This window comes from Salvelinus fontinalis, chromosome 11 (assembly GCF_029448725.1).
Source record: "Salvelinus fontinalis isolate EN_2023a chromosome 11, ASM2944872v1, whole genome shotgun sequence".
NCBI lineage: Eukaryota > Metazoa > Chordata > Actinopteri > Salmoniformes > Salmonidae > Salvelinus > Salvelinus fontinalis.
In genome coordinates this window covers 10,796,468-10,818,371 of record NC_074675.1, presented here as the reverse complement: position 1 = coordinate 10,818,371, position 21,904 = coordinate 10,796,468, and the positions used below count along the sequence as shown (strand labels likewise).

The window sequence follows — 21,904 nt, the reverse complement described above, 5'->3', positions numbered from 1 at the left end:
CGCCAACCAGACAGCATCTGCCAGAGCCGCCAACCAGACAGGATCTGCCAGAGCCGCCAGCGAGCCATGAGCAGCCAGAGCCGTCAGAGAGCCATGAGCAGCCAGAGCCGTCAGAGAGCCATGAGCAGCCAGAGCCGTCAGAGAGCCATGAGCGTCGAGAGCCGTCAGCCTGCCATGAGCGTCGAGAGCCGTCAGCCTGCCATGAGCGTCGAGAGCCGTCAGCCTGCATAGACCTGCCAGAGTCCCTCAGCCAGGATCTGCCAGAGTATATCAGCCGGGACCTGCCCCTTGTCCCGGTGTTGCCCCTTGTCCCGGTGCTGCCCCTTGTCCCGGTGCTGCCCCTTGTCCCGGTGCTGCCCCTTGTCCCGGTGCTGCCCCTTGTCCCGGTGCTGCCCCTTGTCCCGGTGCTGCCCCTTGTCCCGGTGCTGGCCGTTTATTTAGGGGATGTGAGTTTTAGGGTGGTCATTGGGAGGGGAAGACTGAAGCGGGGAGTGACTATGGTGGTGTGGGGACAGCGTCCAGAGCCGGAGCCACCACCGTGGTCAACTGCCCACCCAGACCCTCCCCTGGACTTTGTGCTGGTGCGCCCGGCGTTCGCACCTTGAGGGGGGGGCTCTGTAACGGTCCTGACCTGTTTTATGTTGTTTTTTATGTGTTTATGGTCAGGGCATGTGTTTTGGGTGGGCAGTCTATGTTATCTGTTTCTATGTTGGTTTTGGGTTGCCTGGTATGGCTCTTAATTAGAGGCAGGTGGTTTGCGTTTTCCTCTAATTAAGAGTCATATTTAGGTAGGGCGTTCTCACTGTTTGTTTGTGGGTGATTGTCTCCTGTGTCTGTGTTATGTCTTACACCATACGGGATTGTTTCGGTTGTTCGTTTCATTTCGTTTCGATGTAGTATGTTTCCTGTCCGTAAGTGTTACGTGTTAGTTATGTAAGTTTATGTTCAGGTTTCGTATACGTCGTTTTCTTGTTTTGTATTTTTGAAAGTGTTTTGTTTTTTCGTGTTGCCATCAGCGTTATAAATAAAAAGATGGCTTATTTTCCTCAAGCTGCATTTTGGTCTGAAGATCCTTCTCTCCTCACCTCGTCCGAGGATGAGGAGAGCGCCAGCCGTTACAGTCCTTTTGCCCTCAAACCTCCAGTTTCTATATGGCACGCTGGGCACTCCTATTCCTTCTATGAGGTGTTTGTCTGTGAGTTGTAGTTATATGTCCTAGAAACTGTGACTTTACCATAGATATAGCTCACTGCCATCACAGCTGATGGAGAGAGGGCTGGCCATGTGGCAGAGGATGTGGAATAAGTTCATCTCCGAGAACTCCCAGAGAAATCCCTGAGCAGGCGAGGACGGGACATTATCAAAACTACACTAATGTCAATTCAGCTCTATATGATGTCAATGCAGACAAATATTAATTGACTCTCTTTGGTCAAAATCAATAAGAAATTACAAATTAGCATAAATACAGGATTCATATTTATTATTTCTTTGCATTTACATTCAGGACCAAGGAGAACACAGCTCAATAGCATTCCACATTATGTGAAGAAACTCGACATCTGACCCCATGAAGCTATGTACAACCAATAGATCACTAAGATCACACAGTCATCTCACTGCTGAAGACCAATAGGATTTTCAAAGCATGATGACAATGCTGTGTTCATAACAAAGTGGGAAGGTGGTAATTACCAGTTGTGAAGTCATAAATACCAGTTGGATGCATTCACATGCATTGAACTCATTGAGAAACTCAGATTGGTTAAGGGCCAAGAAGCTGTGTCAACCATAAACTGTAAGTACAGATATCATGTTTGTTCAAAAACATATTTAAAGACATCTTTTTGTAAATGTTTTGTTGTTGCATTGATCTGCTGAAAATGCTGTTAAAAGGGTAATTTCCTTAGTAGGTGACGTCAGAGGTCAGCATGTGGGAGAAGTCGGAGCTCAGGGAAGAAAGACGAGTTTCCCACTAGTAACTACCAGTTGGAGGGTCGTACAAGTAGACTTTAACCAGTCGTGTGTGGTAAATACCACATTCCCACTTGCTTATGATTGCAGCATAACTCCTATAGTCCTGCTGTATTGTCTCTGGTTGGCCTATCTCAGTGTATCAGAAGTCTTTAATCAGATTCTGTATGTTCCAGTGCTGCCCACTGCACTCCTGAATGATGAGCTGGTAGGGAGTGTTCTCCCCTGGGGCAATCTCCAGACATCTCTTTGTCTGTCTGTTCTGGATGGCTTTTCCCTGTAAAACACAGCAGCATTCTACTGTACAGCATCACAATAATAAAAAAAAAGTCAATGACATCTCTGTTGTTTCCAGTAATTTATAAGCATCAATTTCCCTAAATCATGTTAGAGTGCTTACCTGTTGGAAGTCCCAGAGCATGTGGAATCCCTTCTGCTTGGCCACCTTGCACTCATACAGTCCTGGGGTTTGAGTGCCAGTGTCCACCAGACAGCGATTACTGTTGTACTTGTGAGACATGATGCCTCCAATGTAGATCTCCCCACTGGCTCGATAATAACAGATCTGGACAGAGAGTATAGATATTTAGGCTTTTCTGAGTCTGTGGTATTGATAGTACTTTGCATTGTGGCATGGATTGAATCCCAAGTCTGCCATGGGATGGACCATATTATACATCTAGTTAAATTCTAAGATATAAAGCAATGTTTATACAAACCTGTGGACCATAATAATGGCATCTATATAAAATAGGTGTGTTCCCCGGGACTGGGCCTTGATCTATACAGAGACTCGTCTTCTGGTCATTGACCAGCTGTTGATTTTATGGACAGAGATTAAACGGTTAAAAAAAACCAGATTCCTATCCTGATAATGAGTTGGATTTATGATCTTGCATCCTACTGAAAAAAGAATGCCATGCATCAAACACAGTTGGTGAGGAAATAAATACAGAACAACTGTAACGTTTTAGCATCACTCACAACTCCATAACCAAACAAGTCACCCAGGGGCTCTAACATGGGATACACGTTATCCAGATACCACTGGAAGGGTTTGCAGTTCAGCCTCTTTCTCAACTTCTTCCTCTCCGAAACATCCCCAATGTCTATGCCATGATCCTGTGGTGAGAAAGAGGAAGATTTCTAAATCAGAAACACAGGCCATGTGAGAAATCCACCTATTATCCACGTTTGCTTACCGCCATAATTTTACATAGATCCTATGATCTTTATTATGGCATTGAGTAATAGACCATTTTTTAAATAATATTGACTTTGTAGTCTGCTTATTTTCAAACACAAGGCATGCAAAACAGCAATCATTGCTATTCTATAGGAGCAGCTGAAAAAACCTACTTTTTGATTGGTTTGTTGTGTACAGTACCTTCAGTGGGATGTTCCAGGCAATGTTGACATTATGTTTGTAGTCATCCATCCAGACCTCAGCCACTCTCAGAGCATTCCTCTTCATTGTAATGCTCAGGTCGGGGAGATAGGGTTTATGGGCCCTCTCGATGTGGGCTATTTTAGAACAAGGTATGACCTCGACACTTCCACCACAAAGCCACACCTAGACACACCAAGAGAGAAGGAAGAGTTTAATGATATGGACTGAAGTGTCTGGATGTTGGATGTAGATCGGTTTGTTCAGACTGAATGACTCAAGAACAGAAAATAATTCTGCAAACACAAGTCTGCTTTGATTTCAAACATTCATTTAGAAACTGTAGCAGAGGGGCTTACCCGGATGCCCAGTTCAACATTTTCACCTCCATAGATCTTCATACCACCATCCAGAGCACCAATTTCTCCAAAGAACAGGCGATCAACCACTAGTATGCCCATAATGGAGGGGCTCCTGACAAACATACAGGACAAATCATGGTCAATTCCACATTGGGAGAAGTGACATTCATTTTAATGAATAGATAACGCAAAATAATAATCCAGTTGTAAATATTAGGGAAGATTTTCCTCCCAATGCTGTGCTTTCCTTATTGTCTATTCCAACAGATTTGTGAAACTGGACTATCATCCGATGATGAAATCACGAACAACTCACTTTCCTGGCTGTGACTCGTCTTTCAAGGCATACCACTCAGGTCTGAAGGGCTCGTACATACACCACAGGGCCCAGTCAAAGGCATCTGCAGCAGGCCCATAGCGTGTGACGGTCAAGTCATCGAAATGGACTTTGTCAAACACCGGTGTCAACACCAACGTGCGGTCCTCCTTTATCCGAGCTAACAGAGGCTCCGCCCTGTTCACACAAACACAGAGTCAAAACACCATTTTGGGGGGGGTTCAAAAAGTCTTACTGCGATATTTCATTTAGACTACCATTCCACATGGACCTCTATGTGGGCATCCAAGATGGCCACCACATCTCCTGTAGCTTCCCTCCACCCTGAGAGGCGGGCCTGTGTGAGACCGAGCTGCTCTGAGTGTCTCACTCTCTTCACCAGGCCGGGACGCTCTTCATGAATGAAGCTGATGTAGGCATCCAACTTCTCCTTTAGATCCTCTGTGAAAGCAGACACTTTCAAATCAGTGATACACAACAAAAGTTGAACGCCACACCTACGTTCAATCTAAATGTTAACAAATGTAATTTCAAATGTTTCTATGCGGAGAGCATTGACCAATTAGGCAAACCATTGGAGCTGTGGTCATCCACCAGTATGATGTCTTTGAGCAGGCGTTGGGGGGTCTTGTCTATGATGCTGCGGACGGCTCTCTTGATGATTGACAGGGCCTCGTCCAAGTAGATCAACACCACGCTGATGGTGGGCAGGTCATGGGGATACTGGTGCTTAGCACATCTAACAGGCACAACAAACACATTTTGTCCACCTCATATCATTCATTCACTTCACCAAAGCTGCTGTTTCATTCTTAAAGTTATTGCCAATTTCAATATCATTGCAAGAGCTTGGACTGCATTTTTGTCAAAATGTATATATATTTTTTATGTTCTTTTCAATGATCTCTACTTGTATAGTACTCTAAATACCCCAATTCATATTGTTCAGTTTAAAAGAATACAATAAAAAAAAATCTCACACCAGTCAAACTAATGAGGCGTAGAACCATATTAGATAGATAGATAAAACCTTCTAATTCTAAGGTCACGATTGCTCAAATTGCGTTCACAGTGCTGGAGATGGAATTAACCTCGGATGGCAGCAATGCAACAGACTGTGGTTACAATTTCATCAGCTTATCCATAATTTGCTGTGTTGAGGTGGTGGAAAAGTATTTACTTAGGATCGCGAGTATCAGGGAGTTCCCTGTTCAGGGGTAGTCTGTCACTCAGGAAGGCGTTGTATCCATACATCTGAAACAGCCCCTCTGCCTCTTTCTGCTCCTCCTCTGAGAGCTCACCACCCCAGCCTGTGAACAGAGCTGAGTTGGGGTACAACTTCTTCACCACCTTCCTCTCCTTGACCTCAGGAGCCTTCACAGCCTGCCCCTCTTTCAGACTGCGCCCGTCGTTGATTGTCTTCACTGTGGACACACATGACAGCTGTTCATCACACTGTAATAAATGTGTCATGACTGCCAGAATCAACATGATTCACTCCTTTTGATACGAACAGAGCATGAGCTCATATATACAGCTTCAGTCACTGTTTTTAGGTGTTTTATAAAAAGTTGATGAATAAGGTTATTTATTATTATGTAATGACCTTTTTTGGGTAGATCAGCTTTAATGTTGCAGATAGATTGTAGCTTCCATCAATGTAATTGTCTGCATCATTTCTAAACACCCCAATTCTTTTGGGTAAATATACAGAGTATATTTAAATATATATATACATACACATACCCACATACAGTGGGGAGAAGTATTTGAAACACTGACGATTTTGCAGGTTTTCCTACTTACAAAGCATGTAGAGGTCTGTCATTTTATCATCATAGGTACACTTCAACTGTGAGACGGAATCTAAAACAAAAATTCAGAAAATCACATTGTATGATTTTTAAGTAATTCATTTGCATTTTTGTTTTAGATTCCGTCTCACAGTTGAAGTGTACCTATGATAAAAATTACAGACCTCTACATGCTTTGTAAATAGGAAAACCTGCAAAATCGGCAGTGTATCAAATACTTGTTCTCCCCACTGTATATATAAATATACATACACTACCGGTCAAAAGTTTGAGAACACCTGCTCATTCAAGGATTTTTCTTTATTTTTACTATTTTTTTTTGACCGTTAAAGTAGGTTAATGAGCCATATCTGTTTATGGTCCATTAACATATATAAAATCATCCATCTACATTGAGGATCTGTTTGGACAATTTGCACATTCGGATCAAAATTACTGTTAATGAATTAATATCATCACCCCTTTTGAATTTCTTTGCCCATGGGAGAATTTTTTTTACGCACTCCTCAGTCTTTTTTACACAACTTCATCTGAAATCGTTTAATGAGTTTCCTGTAAATAATAGATATTATTTTCCTTCACTTTTAGCCAGGGAAATACTGATCGTCTTTTCTTATTATCCGCTAAGCCATTACAAGTATAAGTGGCTATACTTATTTCAGCATTTACCATAATGAGATACAAGTTTAAAATCATATATCTTTGTAAACTCACCATTAAAAAGTTCTATGGTGATTGAGTATTCATATAACTGTACCATAATATTTGCATTGCTATTAAGTAAACCTTCAATTGTTCCCCACTATTGCACCTGCTAAAACCCTTCCCCATCCGAAGTTGGGATGTCATCCCAGTGACCAGCAGACCACCCCCGTACCCCTGGATTTCAGGGCCCCCGAGAGACCGGGACACATCCTTCGAAAAGAGCATACAGTGCCACCAACAGAACAGAAGCAAATTAACGGACAAAAGCATTTCCATCGACCTCACCTCGATTTGCATTATATAAAGGTATTCAAAAATATACAGTACTAGTCAAAAGTTTGGACTCATTTCTCATTCAAGGGTTTTTCTTTATTTTTACTATTTTCTACATTGAAGAACAATAGTGAAAACATAAACTATGAATTAATACATGTAGTAATGTAGTAACAAAAAAAGTGGTAAACAAATCATAAGATATTTTAGATTTTAGATTCTTCGACGTAGCTACCCTTTGCCTTGATGACAGCTTTGTACACTTTTGGCATTGTCTCAACCAGCTTCATGAGGAACGCTCTTCCTTGATGGTTAAGTGTGCCTTGAATTCTAAATAAATCACGACAGTGTCACCAGCAAAGTATCATCACACCTCCTCCTCCATGCTTCACCGTGGGAACCACACATGCAGAGATCATCTGTTCACCTACTCTGTGTCACACAAATACACGGCGGTTGGAACCAAAAATCTCAAATTTGGACTCATCAGGCCAAAGAACAGATTTCCACCGGTCTAATGTCCATTCCACCGGTCTAATGCTGAGTTTCTTGGCCCAAGCAAGTCTTATTCTTATTTGTGTCCTTTAGTAGTGGTTTCTTTGCAGAAATTCGACCATGGAGGCCTGATTCACGCAGTCTCCTCTGAACAGTTGATGTTGAGATGTGTCTGTTACTTGAACTGTGAAGCATTTATTTGGGCTGCAATCTGAGGTTAACTCTAATGAACTTATGCTCTGCAGCAGAGGTAACTCTGGGTCTTCCTTTCAGGTGGCGGTCCTCATGAGAACCAGTTTCATCATAGCTCTTGATGTTTTTTGCAACTACACTTGTAGAAACTTTCAAAATTATTGAAATGCTCCATATTGACTTACCTTCATGTCTTAAAGTAATGATGGACTGTCGTTTCTCTTTGCTTATTTGAGCTGTTATTTTCCATAATATGGACCATAATATGGTCTTTTAGCAAACAGGGCTATCTTCTGTATACCCCCCTACCTTGTCACAACACAACTGATTGGCTCAAACGCATTAAGAAGGAAAGAAATTCCACAAATGAACTTTTAACAAGGCACACCTGTTCATTGAAATGCATTCCAGGTGACTACCTCATGAAGCTGGTTCAGACAATGCCAAGAGTGTGCATAGCTGTCATCAAGGCCATGGAGGCCTGATTCACGCAGTCTCCTCTGAACAGTTGATGTTGAGATGTGTCTGTTACTTGAACTGTGAAGCATTTATTTGGCTGCTTCGAAGAATCTCAAATATAAAATATATTTTGATTTCTTTAGCACTTTTTTGGTTACTCCAGGATTTTTTGGGTTACTCCAACTATTTCATAGTTTTAATGTCTTAACTATTATTCTACAATGTAGAAAATAGTAAAAATAAAGAAAACCCCTTGAATGAGTAGGTGTGTCCAAAATTTTGACTGGTACTGTATATGTATAAAAATGTCCATAAGTAACAACTAATATTTGTAACAATGAAGGCAGGTCATGCAAAGGATTGCTACCTCTAACCAGGATTGCCATTACAAAAATAAAAATTTTGGAAAGCAATTCATATTTTAGCAAACAATTATTGCGATTCATCATATATTGTCCCTAACATTTTTTCACAGTTGTGGGACACACACACACACACACTCAACCCATTTCCCCCCACAAACAACCATAAACTCAGATGCTCAACAGTTGTTCCATCCCAGATCCCAACTCAAGAAAGGATGTCACGCTGGTATAAAGGGATCGGGAGACAGGCACAGGAATGCGTAATAGTTTTTTTTATTATACCCAAATTACAGCGTGCCATGTAAAGGCATGGGGACGAAGACCAAACAAATACGTATACAAAACACAGGGTTGAAACCTAAACAAAAGAGCAAGGAGTACCTCTAATAAATACACGGGACAACACCCGAACACACACAAGCGCACAATGATACAACACAGGACGAGACCCGTAGTCATCTGTGCACAATACGTGGCACGATAGCCAAAACAACACAGCACAGGTACTCACACGACCAACGGACAGTGGAACAATAATCGACAGCCCAATGGAAACCAAAGGGCACATTTATACAATTACAATCAGGGAAATGGGGACCAGGGGTGCGTAATAACACAGTTCCGAAGGGATTTGTGACAAAGGACTTGATTTACGAATGCATATACAGTTGCAGCTGTTTGAGAAGTCATGCAAAATAAGCAAAAACAGGCAAAAATGGGGAGTTTTGAGTCCTAGGTGATGGAGCTCAGATACACCCCCTTCCCCTGAAACACACACATGCTTGTCCTCTATTGTGACCATTTCCCCAAACATCTCTGTGCAGTCAGACCTCTGATTATTTTGTGCCACCAGGGCCACAACATAATGCCCCCTCTCTGAATGTCAGAGTGTGACGGTGCTGTGGGACGGTGCTGCTTTAGTAGGTCTCTGACCACAGTCATCTTTCTGATTTGGCTGCATATTTGGTATTTTATTAGGATTCCCATTAGCTGTTGCAAAAGCAGCAGCTACTCTTTCTGTGGTCCACACAAAACATGAATCATGACATAATACAGAACATTAATAGACAAAAACAGCTCAAGGAGAGAACTACATAAAACGTGTTTTAAAGGCTCACGTAGCCTAGATATCAATACATACACGCAAACTATCTAGGTCAAATAGGGGAGAGGCGTTGTGCCGTGAGGTGTTGCTTTATCTGGTTTTTGAAACCAGGTTAGCTGTTTATTTGAGCAATATAAGATGGAGTTCCGTGCAAAAATGACTTTATATAATAAGGGTACGCTTTCTCAAATTTGTTCTGGAATTGGGGACTATGAAAAGACCCCTGGTGGCATGCCTGGTGGGGTAAGTGTGTGTGTCAGAGCTGTGTGTAAGTTGACTATGCAAAGAATTTGGGATTTTCAACACATCAATGTTTGTTAAAAAAAGAAGCGATGCAGTCAGTCTCTCCTCAACTCTTAGCCAAGAGAGACTGGCATGCATAGCTTTTATGCAGCTCTCTGATTACAATGAGGAACAAGATGTGCCGCTCTGTTCTGGGCCAGCTGCAGCTTAACCTTGCATCACTGGACCCCACAACTGGACAATAATGTAGATTAGACAAACCTAGACCCTGCAGAACATGATTGTTGGAGTGTGGTGTCAAAAAAACAGAGCATCTCTTTATTACGGACAGAACTCTCGCCAGCTTTACAACCATTGAATCTATATGTTTTGACCATGACAGTTTACAATCTAAGGTAACGCCAAGTAATTTAGTCTCCTCAATTTGCTCAACAGCCATACCATTCATTACCAGATTAAGCTGAGGTCTAGAATTTAGGGTATTATTTGTACCAAATATAATGCTCTTAGTTGTAGAGGTGTTCAGTACCAGTTTATTACTGACCACCCATTCTAAACCACCCATTCATTTGCTGTGGTTGCTGATGCGTATGTGGTTGAATCATCATGTACACACATGCTAGGTTTAATGCCAGTGGCAGGTCATTGGTAAAAATAGAAAAGAGTAGAGGGTCTAGATAGCTGCCCTGTGGTACACCACACTTTACTTGTTTGACATTAGAGAAGCTTCCATTAAAGAAAACCCTTTGAGTTCTATTACATAGATAGCTCTGAATCCATAATATGGCAGAGGTTGAAAAGCCCTAACACATACATTTTTTCAACAACAGGTTATTGTCAATAATATCAAAGGCTGCACTGAAATCTAACAGTACAGCTCCCACAATCTTCGTACTATCAATTTCTTTCAACCAATCATTAGTCATTTGTGTCAGTGCAATACATGTTGAGTGTCCTTCTCTATAAGCATGTTGAAAGTCTGTTTTTAATTTGTTTACAAAGAAATAGTATTATATTTGGTCAAACACCATTTTTTCCAACAGTTTGCTAAGAGCTGGCAGCAAGCTTATAGGTCTACTGTTAGAACCAGTAAAGGCCGCTTTATCACTCTAGGGTAGCGGATTTACTTTGGCTTCCCTCCAGGCCTGAGGACAAAGACTTTCCTCTAGGCTCAGATTAAGATATGACAGATAGGAGTGAATATACAGTCAGCTACCATACTCAGTAGCTTTCCATCTAAGTTGGCAACGCCAGGAGGTTTGTCATTATTGATTAATAACAATAATTTTTCCACCTCTCCCACACTAACTTAAAAAAATTCAAACTTGCAATGCTTTTCTTTCATTATGCATGAATACGATGGCTTACTGTTCGTTGTTGGCATTTACTGCCTAAGTTTGCCCACTTTGCAAATTAAGTAATCACACAAATAATTGGCAACATCAAATGGATTTGTGATGAATAAGCCATCTGATTCGATGAAAGATTCATTTGAATTTGTCTTTCTGTCCAAAATTTAATTTAAGGTAATCCAAAGTTGTTTCTATCATTCTTTATATAATTTACTTTGGCATCATAATACAGTTTCTTCTTCTTTTTGTTGTAACACAATTTCTGAATTTGCAGTAAGTCAGCCAGTCAGATGTGCAGCCAGACTTGTTAGCCACTCTTTTTGCCCCATCTCTTTCAACCATACTGTTTTTCAATTCCTCATCAGTCCATGGAGCCTTAACAGTTCTAACAGTCAGTTTCTTAACAGGTGCATGTTTATCAATAGTTGGAAGAAGCAATTTCATAAATGCATCAAGTGCAGCGTCTGGATGCTCCTCATTAATCACATCAGACCAACAAATATTTTTACCATCATCCACATAAGAGTCACAGCAAAATCTTTTGTATGATCTCTTAAACACTATTTAAGGCCCAGCTGTTGGAACTTTGGCTTTCCTGGATATAGCTACTATATTGTGATCACTGCATCCAATGGGTACGGATACAGCTTTAGAAGAAAGTTCTACAGTTTTAGTAAAAATGTGATCGATACATGTGGATGATCTTGTTCTTGTAGTGTTCGTAAACACCCTGGTAGGTTGATTAATAACCTGAACCAGATTACAGGCACTGGTTACAGTAAGAAGCTTCCTCTTGAGTGGACAGCTTGATGAAAACCAGTCAATATTCAGGTAAACAAGAAAGTAGACCTCTCTGTTTACATCACATACGTACACTATGAAGCATTTGACACACATTATTTAGACTGACTGTTAGCACTTTGTGGCCCATAGCAACACCACAAAACAAAAGGCTTTAGACGTGCCAAGTGAACCTCCAACCACAACACTCAATAACACTTTGACATAAGATCTTCTCTAAGCATTACAGGGATATGGCTCTGAATATATGCAGCAACACCTCCCCCATAAGCATTTCTGTCTCTTCTATAGATGTTATATCCTGTTTGTTATTCTAATGCTGTCTAACCAATTTATGAAATGCTATAAATGGAAAGTTTAATACTCATTATTTTCCATTGTAATTGTAGTTTACTTCTTTTAACAATTGATGTATTTTATTGCTTTTCTATATATTTTTTATTACAATCCCTATTATGGCTAGGATTGGGTGTAGAATTATGGGACTACTCTATGGGAACTTTGTAATATTTAGAAGAGTAGTCTTTGTGTCTCAGAACATTTGGTTATCAATAAATAGTTTATCGACTACAAGAGCTACACGTTTCCCTTTTCATCTATTCTCCTTGAAGATTGGGTACAGAACTTTGCGCCGTTCTGCAATTTTTTATCTGCACTGTTGTTCGGAACTCTGTTTCCGCCTGGGAGAATGAACTTGATGTAACTGTCGGAAAAGTGTTTTCTTCTTTGTAACTGTAAAATGAAGCAATAAGGCAAACTTTGGCACATACAAGTTGATAGATCAAAAAGGAATAAATGTAGTTCATCAAGCAATAGTATACAGGATTAAAGAACAATCTAAAATGGTCATTTTATTTATTCCTTTATTAGTTTATTTAAACCCTTTATTTCAACGAGAGCAGTTTCCCTTTTACAATAATCACTGTGAAGTGTGAAATAACTTTTTCTGGGATCAACTCTACATGTAGGCTCAGGCTAGATTCTAATTTGTTCTCAAATTCTCCCCTCTAAATCTGCCCTACCAGCTACAACAGTGGCAGACTGTAGTCCAGGCATAGTATGTGGACAGAGCTTCTGGTATTTCTCTTCCAGGTAAGTCACAGTTAAATGAAGGATATTGAGACTTACACAGCTTCTCAATGTGAGCTTCCATCTTCTCCAGCCTCTTGAGCATGTCCTGGCCCCTGACCGAGTCATTTTGATGGGCCCTCTGCAGTAGCTCCCCATGAGAAGCAATCTCCTGCTTAATAGATGTGATGTAGAGTATTCCAGCAGCCATGGCCAGAAAAGGGGTCAGCCCTCGAACCCAGCCTAGCCTCATCATCCCTCTGCGTGTGAGCGCTCAGCCTGGGGATACAGACAGGATGGCCTTCCTCTCTTACTCTCCCACTAAGATCCAGGCACGCCTGAAAGGAGGGAGTGTGAGGTGCACCATACCTGGCTGGCACCCAGTGGGTGTGAGTTTCTCGTCCTGATATTGAAATTAGTTTCTGATTAAAGGCGCTCAGTCACTTTTATTTGCTTTTGGCCCATTCATCTTTAACTTGTTACTTGAAAGTCCTTTGTCCTGAAAGGTGCAAATAAAATGATACCCCAACCCCTTTTTCAAATATTTGAAGAAGGATTCAGAATATGTTGTATCCTGTTAGAATGATTTTGCATAAGTGAACAGGTCAAAAACATGCACCTAATGGATTCAATTTGGCATTCAAGTCATTGTTGAGGCCTAGGAAGAAATGCTGAAAGTCACAATACTACTGGCTGCAAAGTTGGGGCTTTCTGAAAGTGATGGTCTTGGTTGTCACTAGCTCTTTGTCTTGTATTTCAAACTCAAGTCCACAATAAAGAGTATCTGTAATAAAAAACAACAATTCAAGCAAAGTCAACATAAGGTGATAATGTATTGGGCCTATAGTTTACTGCACAAACGTCATTGCTACAGTACTGTTTTTAATTGGTTAATTTAGCATAGGCTTACATTTTTTAAGTCGTGCAAAAAAAATCTGAGCGGTAGATCTTGGCTTGCATTTTGACTCAGAAAGTGATCTTGACTTAGAAAAGGTTGCTGACCATTGTTTTAGTATTTTATAACTATGTAAGTATGTAAGTGGACTAGCAGTAGTAGTAGTAGTGACTAACAAGATAGAACTGCCAAATGGGGAGGAGTTGTAATCTACTGCAGAGATAGTTTGCAAAGTTTTGTCATACTTTCCAGGTCTATGCCCAAACAGTTCGAGCTTCTAATTGTAAAAATGAATCTCTCCAGAAATAAGTCTCTCACTGTTGCTGCCTGTTATAGACCCCCCTCAGCTCCCAGCTGTGCTCTGGACACCATATGTGAATTGATTGCCCCTCATCTATCTTCAGAGTTTGTTCTGCTAGGTGACATAAACTGGGATATGCTTAACACCCCGGCAGTCCTACAATCTAAGCTAGATGCCCTCAACACTTCTGCGAGCAGGCCTTTCTAATCGACCTGGCCCGGGTATCCTGGAAGGATATTGACCTCATCCCGTCAGTCGTGGAAGTGTTCTGAGTTAGTTAAAAATAAGATAAGGTCATCCGCAAAGAATGATAACTTATGGGTATGGGGGCCAACCTCAAAGCCATGTATGTCAGGGCATGTTCTAATAGCCTCAGCCAACGGTTCAATGGCGAGGACAAAGAGGTGGAGGCTAATTGGGCAACCTTGTCTGTTCCACCTAGAGAGAGGGAAAGAGGAGGAAGTAATCCCATTGGTAGCAATCCTAGCTTTAGGAGATTTGTAGAGTGATTTTATCAAATTTACAAACACGGTACCTAAACCAAACTTTTCCAAGACGCGAAAGAGGTATGGCCATTCAACCCTATCAAAGGCCTTTTCAGCGTCGAGGGAGACTGCGACACTAGGTATTTTGTTTTTGTTAGCAAGGTGAATTATATCAAAGAACCTTCTGAGATTATTGGAAGACAATCTATTAATTATGACACCAGTCTGATCTGGGTTGACCAACAGGGGAAAACATGACTCCAGTCTCTTAGATAGCATCTTGGTGACCAGTTTACAATCTGTGTTAAGGAGAGAGATTGATCTATAGGAGGCGCACTTTAGCGGGGTTTTCCCTTTCTTGTGGATTACAGTAATCACTGCTTGAGAGAAAGACTCTGGAGAGCAGTTGTCTTCCCTGGCTTTTTTAAGTACCTCCATAAGGTAGGGGACCAACAGCTCCCTAAATTCTTTATAGAACTCTGGAGGGAAGCCATCCTCCCCAGGAGATGTATTAGAAGGTAGGGATTTAATGGCCTCCAACAATTCAGGAACTGAGAACTGTTCACTCAGGCGCTCTCTGTCTTCCTCTGACAGGCATGGGAGGTTGAGAGAGGAGAGAAAGGAGTCGATCTCTGATAGATCATTGCTTGATTGGGAAGTGTAGAGGTCTTCATAGTATTTCTTAAAAGTATTATTAATTTCAGTAGGGTCGAAAGATATCTCATTAGTAAGAGTTTCTATGGCATTAATTGTCCTCTTACTTTCCTCTGCTTTCAGTTGTCATGCCAATACTTTGTGAGCTTTCTCTCCAAGCTCGTAATAACACTGTTTAACCCTCTCAGCTTGATATGTGTTCAGAATATTATATTTCAATTTTTTATTTACCAAAAGCCTGTATAGATCTTTAGTCTGGCCTCTTTGGTAGGTTTTCTCTAGCTCAGAGATTTCAGATTCAAGGGCATTCAGTTCCGCACCGTGTTTTCTCTTCAACCCTTTAGTATAGGACATGCTCTGTCCCCTCAGATAGGCTTTCAATGTGTCCCGAAGAATGAAACTGTCAGGAGCGGAGGGTTTGTTTGTCAATGTAAAAATTTTGATCTGCTCTTTGATGAATGCACAAAATTCAGGTTGCTTTAGGAGTGTAGAATTTAGTCTCCATCTATATGCTCCATTACCTTGGTAGGAATGGAGATTGATAATACCAGAGGAGAATGGTCAATGCAATCTGGGGAGATACCCCGATATCTAACACTTTATGAAACAGTTGGGTCGATAGTAAAAAGTTATCTATGCGTGTGTGTGTGTTGTGTGGGTGTGAATAAAAAGAGTAGTCCCTTTCCTGTGGGTGCAACTGTCTCCAGATGTCTAGTAAATTGAGATCTTTCATGAATGACATGAAAGAAGTGAGGGTTTATCAGAGGACCTATCAAGAACTGTATCTAAACAAAAATTAAAGTCTCCTCCAACCAGTAGCCATCCTGGTGGTGCTTGAGCGACCTGAAGGAAGACATTCTGTATAAACATATGGTCATCAAAGTTAGGCGCATAAATATTCAATAGGGTCCAAGACTCTGAAAACATATGCACCGGCACCAAAACAAACCTGCCCGAGGGATCAGAGATGGTGTTGTTGACGCAGAAGGGGATGTGTCTACTTATCAAAATTGCAGTTCCTCTTGCTTTGGAGTTAAAAGAGGACGCAAAAACTTGTCCTACCCATTCCCTCTTCAGTTTCTTGTGTTCACTGGCTGTAAGATGCGTTTCTTGTAAAAACACAATGTCAGCCTTTAATTTCTTAAGGTGCAGTTTAGACTCTTTTCCTTTTAATCTGGCTGTTAAGACCTTTTATGTTGAATGTGACATATTCTAGTGGATTAAGCATAGGTTGGGTTTCAAATATGTAACCGAATGGAAATCTCTCATATGTAAATAGTCAGGAAATGTTTCAACTTTAGTTTGAACACATAACACAAAAGACCTATGTGTCTCTTTAGGAAGGAAACAACAATAAACATAGAAAAATAAAATACCCCGATTGTCAGACTCAAACAACAATCCCAACCATCAAACTTGAATACACTTATAGAGATACTTAGCTGCTCGCTTTCCATCTTGCTCTTACTAGCTTAACCTTGGCGTAGACTAAAACCTGCGAGCTCTCTAAGTTGAAAACAAACGTTGTGAATAGACATTTATGGCTGAATATTTACTGCCCACGGTAAGGGGCTGCTTGAGTCTCTTTTCAGGAGAGGAGCAACATAAATGGGGGGGGGGGGGGGGGGGGGGCAGTAATTTGCTTCGCCCAGTGGATATTGACTAAACCAAAATATACTCTCCTGGAAATGTAATAGAACTCACCCCGGGGAAAAAACGGTTAGTTGAAAATGTACAAATCAATTATAGCGACCGGATAGCAGGGTAAACTGATCCAAATTCCAAGAAGATATCAGCAGATCAGTCACGGATAAGAGAAAACAAACAAACTGCATCTTATCCCCCAGAGAGACCATCCTGGTTCAGACGCGGTTCCGTTCTTTGAGGAAAGTGAACACTTCTCCCGGTGTGTTGAAGAGATGGCTTCAGCCTTTGTACTGAACTTTCATCCGGGCAGGGTGGATGAGGTAGCCAGTGATGTTCTTCTCCTTCAGTGCTTTGGCGGCTGGTCTGAACTCCTTGCGACGTCTGGAGAGATCCGCGCTCATACCCGGGAAAAGGCTGACCCTCTTGCAATCGATGGTGATGTCCCCTTTGGCTCTTGCGAGTTGCAGTATCTTCTCTCTGTCTAGGAAACGAAGGAACCTGATCAGGACGGCCCGTGGGGGCTCATCTGGCCGGGGTTTCGGCGCTGATGTTCTGTGGCCGCGTTCGATTTCCAGAGGCTTGGTGAAGTTGATTATGCCTAGGACATCCGGGATCCATTGAGTGAAGAAACAAACCGGGTCACGGCCCTCGCTGTCCCCTTTCAATCGCACCACACGGATATTACTACGTCTGCTCTGGTTCTCCATCTGGTCTACCTTGTTTTTGCAGGTGGCATTGTCTTTCTGCAGTTGTATAAGAACCTGGTCATGTCGAGCGATGGTATCTTCAACTGTGCTAATGCGCAACTCAGCCTCAGTCGTTCTCAAAAGGAGATCATTCATGGAGGATTTCAGGTCGTCAATGGAAGAATGGAGTTTAGCCGATTTCTTGTCAATTTTCAGAGAAGACCTTTGTTACCATCCTGAATTTCCCGGAGGAGAGTAGCCAGCATGTCGGCAGGCTCGCAAGAGGCCGAGAGCAACAGTCTGGAACTGTCATCTGAGTAATGAGGGCTAATGCTAATCTTGCTAGCTGTAGCGTTATCGTTATCTTGGGAATCAACGACGTTTTGGTCGTCCTTCTTGCCTCTCGGTCGAGGTCCATGGCTCTTTGGGAAGGTAAGTACTTGAAAATGTATCAGCCGATGTTAGAATATTGTTTCAACGTTGTTATTTAGGTAAAAACAGAATAACTTTGACGAGCTCGATTTGTCAACGTCTGCTGAGCTCCGCAGTATCACGTGCTTCCAATCACCGTATTCTTATCGGCATGCTCAATAGCTTTGGTTCCTCAAATGACTGCCTCGCTTGGTTCACCAACTACTTCGCAGACAGAGTCCCGTGTGTCAAATCGAAGGGCCTGTTGTCCGGACCTATGGCAGTCTCTATGGGGGTACCACAGAGTAAATTCTCGGGCCGACTCTTTTCTCTGTATATATCAATGATGTCGCTCTTGCTGCGGGTGATTCCCTGATCCTGGAGACTAAGCAGACGACACCATTCTGTATACATCTGGCCCTTCTTTGGACACTGTGTTAACTAACCTCCAAACGAGCTTCGATGCCATACAACACTCCTTCCGTGGCCTCCAACTGCTCTTAAACGCTAGTAAAACCAAATGCATGCTTTTCAACCGTTCGCTGCTCGCACCCGCCTGCCCGACTAGCATCACTACCCTGGATGGTTCTGACCTAGAATATGTGGACAACTACAAATACCTAGGAGCCTGGCTAGACTGTAAACTTTCCTTCCAGACTCATATTAAACATCTCCAATCCAAAAACAAATCTAGAATTGGCTATTTCGCAAGAAAGCCTCCTTCACTCACGCCGACAAACTTACCTTAGTCAGTTTTACTATCTTACCGATCCTCGACTTTGGCGATGTCATCTACAAAATAGCTTCCAATACTCTACTCAGCAAACTGGATGCAGTCTATCAGTGCCATCCATTTTGTTACCAAAGCCCCTTATAACACCCACCACTGCGACCTGAATGCTCTAGTCGGCTGGCCCTCACTACATATTCGTCGCCAGACCCACTGGCTCCAGGTCATCTATTAGTCTATGCTAGGTAAAGCTCTGCCTTATCTCAGCTCACTGGTCATGATAACAACCCCCACCTGTAGCAGACGCTCCAGCAGGTATATCTCACTGGTCATCCCCAAAGCCAACACCTCCTTTGGCCGCCTTTCCTTCCAGTTCTCTGCTACCAGTGACTGGAACGAATTGCAAAAATCGCTGAAGCTGGAGACTTATATTTCCCTCACTAACTTCAAACATAAGCTATCTGAACAGCTTACCGATCGCTGCAGCTGTACATATTCCATCTGTAAATAGCCCACCCAATCTACCTACCTCATCCCCATATTGTTTTTATTTACTTTTCTGATCTTTTGCACACCAGTATCAATACTTGCACATCATCATCTGCTCAGTTATCACTCCTGTGTTCATCTGCTGAATTGTAATTACTTCGCTACAATGGCCTATTTATTTTTTACCTCGCGCCATTTGCACACACTGTATATAGACTTAATTTTTTTCTATTGTGTTATTGACTGTACGCTTGTTTATTCCATGTGTAACTCTGGGTTGTTGTTTGTGTCGCACTGCTTTGCTTTATCTTGGACAGGTCACAGTTGTAAATTTAAACGTCCCTTTTTCAGGACCCTGTCTTTCAAAGATAATTCGTAAAAATCCAAATACCTGTCACGATCGTCTTCATTAGAGGTAGTGGACCAAGGCGCAGCGTATGAAAAATACATCTTCTTTATTTAGAAGAGAGAGAGAGAACACAAAACGAACACTATACATAAACTAACAAAACAACAAAACGACCGTGAAGCTACAAACGTTAGTGCACAGACAAGCAACAAACGTTCAACATAGACAATTACCCACAAACAGCTAAAGCCTATGGCTGCCTTAAATATGGCTCCCAATCAGAGACAACAATAACCAGCTGTCTCTGATTGAGAACCAATTCAGGCAACCATAGACTTTCCTAGACACCTATACTAAACACTAACCCATCTACTCTACTTAACCCCCTAAACCACACAACACCCTAGACAATACAAAAACACACAAAGACAACCCACCCCAACTCATGCCCTGACCAACTAAATAAGTAAAAGAAAAAGGAACAATCGGTCAGGAACGTGACATAACCCCCCCCTTAAGGTGCGAACTCCGGGCGCACCAGCATAAAGTCTAGGGGAGGGTCTGGGTGGGCGTCTGTCCACGGTGGCGGCTCTGGCACTGGTCGTGGTCCCCACCCCACCATAGTCACTACCCGCTTTCGTAGCCTCATCCAAATGACCACCCTCCACATTAACCCCACTGGATTAAGGGGCAGCACCGGACTGAGGGGCAGCACCGGACTGAGGGGCAGCACCGGACTGAGGGGCAGCACCGGACTGAGGGGCAGCACCGGACTGAGTGGCAGCACCGGACTGAGGGGCAGCACCGGGCTGAGGGGCAGCACCGGACTGAGGGGCAGCACCGGACTGAGGGGCAGCACCGGACTGAGGGGCAGCACCGGACTGAGGGGCAGCACTGGACTGAGGGGCAGCACCGGACTGAATGGCGGATCCTGGCTGGCTGGCTCTGGCGGATCCTGGCTGGCTGGCGGATCCTGGCTGGCCGGCTCTGGCGGATCCTGGCTGGACGGCTCATGGCTGGCTGACGGATCTGGCTGCTCATGGTTGGCTGACGGATCTGGCTGCTCATGGCTGGCTGACGGATCTGGCTGCTCATGGCTGGCTGACGGCTCTGGCTGGTCCTGGCTCGCTGACGGCTCTGGCTGGTCATGGCTCGCTGACTGCTCTGGCTGATCCTGTCTGGCGGAAGGCTCTGGCTGATCCTGTCTGGCGGAAGGCTCTGGCTGATCCTGTCTGGCGGAAGGCTCTGGCTGATCCTGTCTGGCGGAAGGCTCTGGCTGATCCTGTCTGGCGGAAGGCTCTGGCTGATCCTGTCTGGCGGAAGGCTTTGGCTGCTCCTGTCTGGCGGAAGGCTCTGGCGGCTCCTGTCTGGCGGACGGCTCTGAAGGCTCATGGCAGACGGGCGGCTTTGCAGGCTCAGTACAGACGGGCGGCTTTGAAGGCTCAGTACAGACGGGCAGTTCATGCGGCGCTTGGCAGACGGACAGTTCAGACGGCGTTGGGCAGACGGACAGTTCAGACGGCGTTGGGCAGACGGACAGTTCAGGTGCCGTTGGGCAGACGGGCAGTTCAGGCGCCGTTGGGCAGACGGCAGACTCTGGCCGGCTGAGACGTACTATAGGCCTGGTGCGTGGTGCCGGAACTGGAGGTACCGGGCTAAAGCTACGCACCTTCAGGCTAGTGCGGGGAGCAGCAACAGGGCACACTGGACTCTCAAAGCGTACTGTAGGACTGGTGCGTGGTACCGGCACTGGTGGTACCGGGCTGAGGGCACGCACATCAGGGCGAGTACGGGGAGAAGGATCAGTGCGTACAGGGCTCTGGAGACGCACATGAGGCTTGGTGCGTGGTGCCGGAACTGGTGGTACCGGACTGGAGACATGCACCTCAAGGCTAGTGCGGGGAGCAGGAACAGGACACACTGAGTTCTCAAGGCGCACTATAGGACTGGTGCGTGGTACCGGGACTGGTGGTACCGGGCTGAGGGCAAGCACCTCAGGACGAGTGCGGGGAGAAAGATCAGTGCGTACAGGGCTCTGGAGACGCACATGAGGCTTGGTGCGTGGTGCCGGAACTGGAGGCACTGGGCTGGATACACGCACCACAGGGAGAGTGCGTGGAGGAGGAACAGGGCTCTGGAGAGGCACAGGAGGCTTAGTGCGTGGTGTCAGCACTAGTGGTACTGGGCTGGGGACACGCACCACAGGGCTAGTGCGAGGAGCAGTAACAGGACGCACAGGACTCTGGAGACGCACAGGAGGCTTTGTGCGTGCTGTAGGCACTGTCTTAACCAGACGGCTAGCACGCACCTCAGGACGAGTATGGA

General features: G+C 43.6%; 1 protein-coding gene across 1 annotated transcript; it reads right to left on the bottom strand.

The window, feature by feature from the left end:
* Positions 1–1,528: 1,528 nt before the first annotated feature.
* Positions 1,529–13,188, bottom strand: LOC129864780 (probable polypeptide N-acetylgalactosaminyltransferase 8). Its single transcript, XM_055937072.1, has 11 exons — positions 12,993–13,188; positions 5,241–5,484; positions 4,633–4,799; positions 4,318–4,501; positions 4,040–4,237; positions 3,721–3,835; positions 3,362–3,547; positions 2,959–3,096; positions 2,694–2,789; positions 2,375–2,539; positions 1,529–2,251 (listed from the first exon to the last, which is right to left on the bottom strand). Exons 1-11 carry the CDS (start codon positions 13,186–13,188, stop codon positions 2,117–2,119), a joined length of 1,824 nt encoding a protein of 607 aa, XP_055793047.1. The 3' UTR covers positions 1,529–2,116.
* Positions 13,189–21,904: the final 8,716 nt, after the last annotated feature.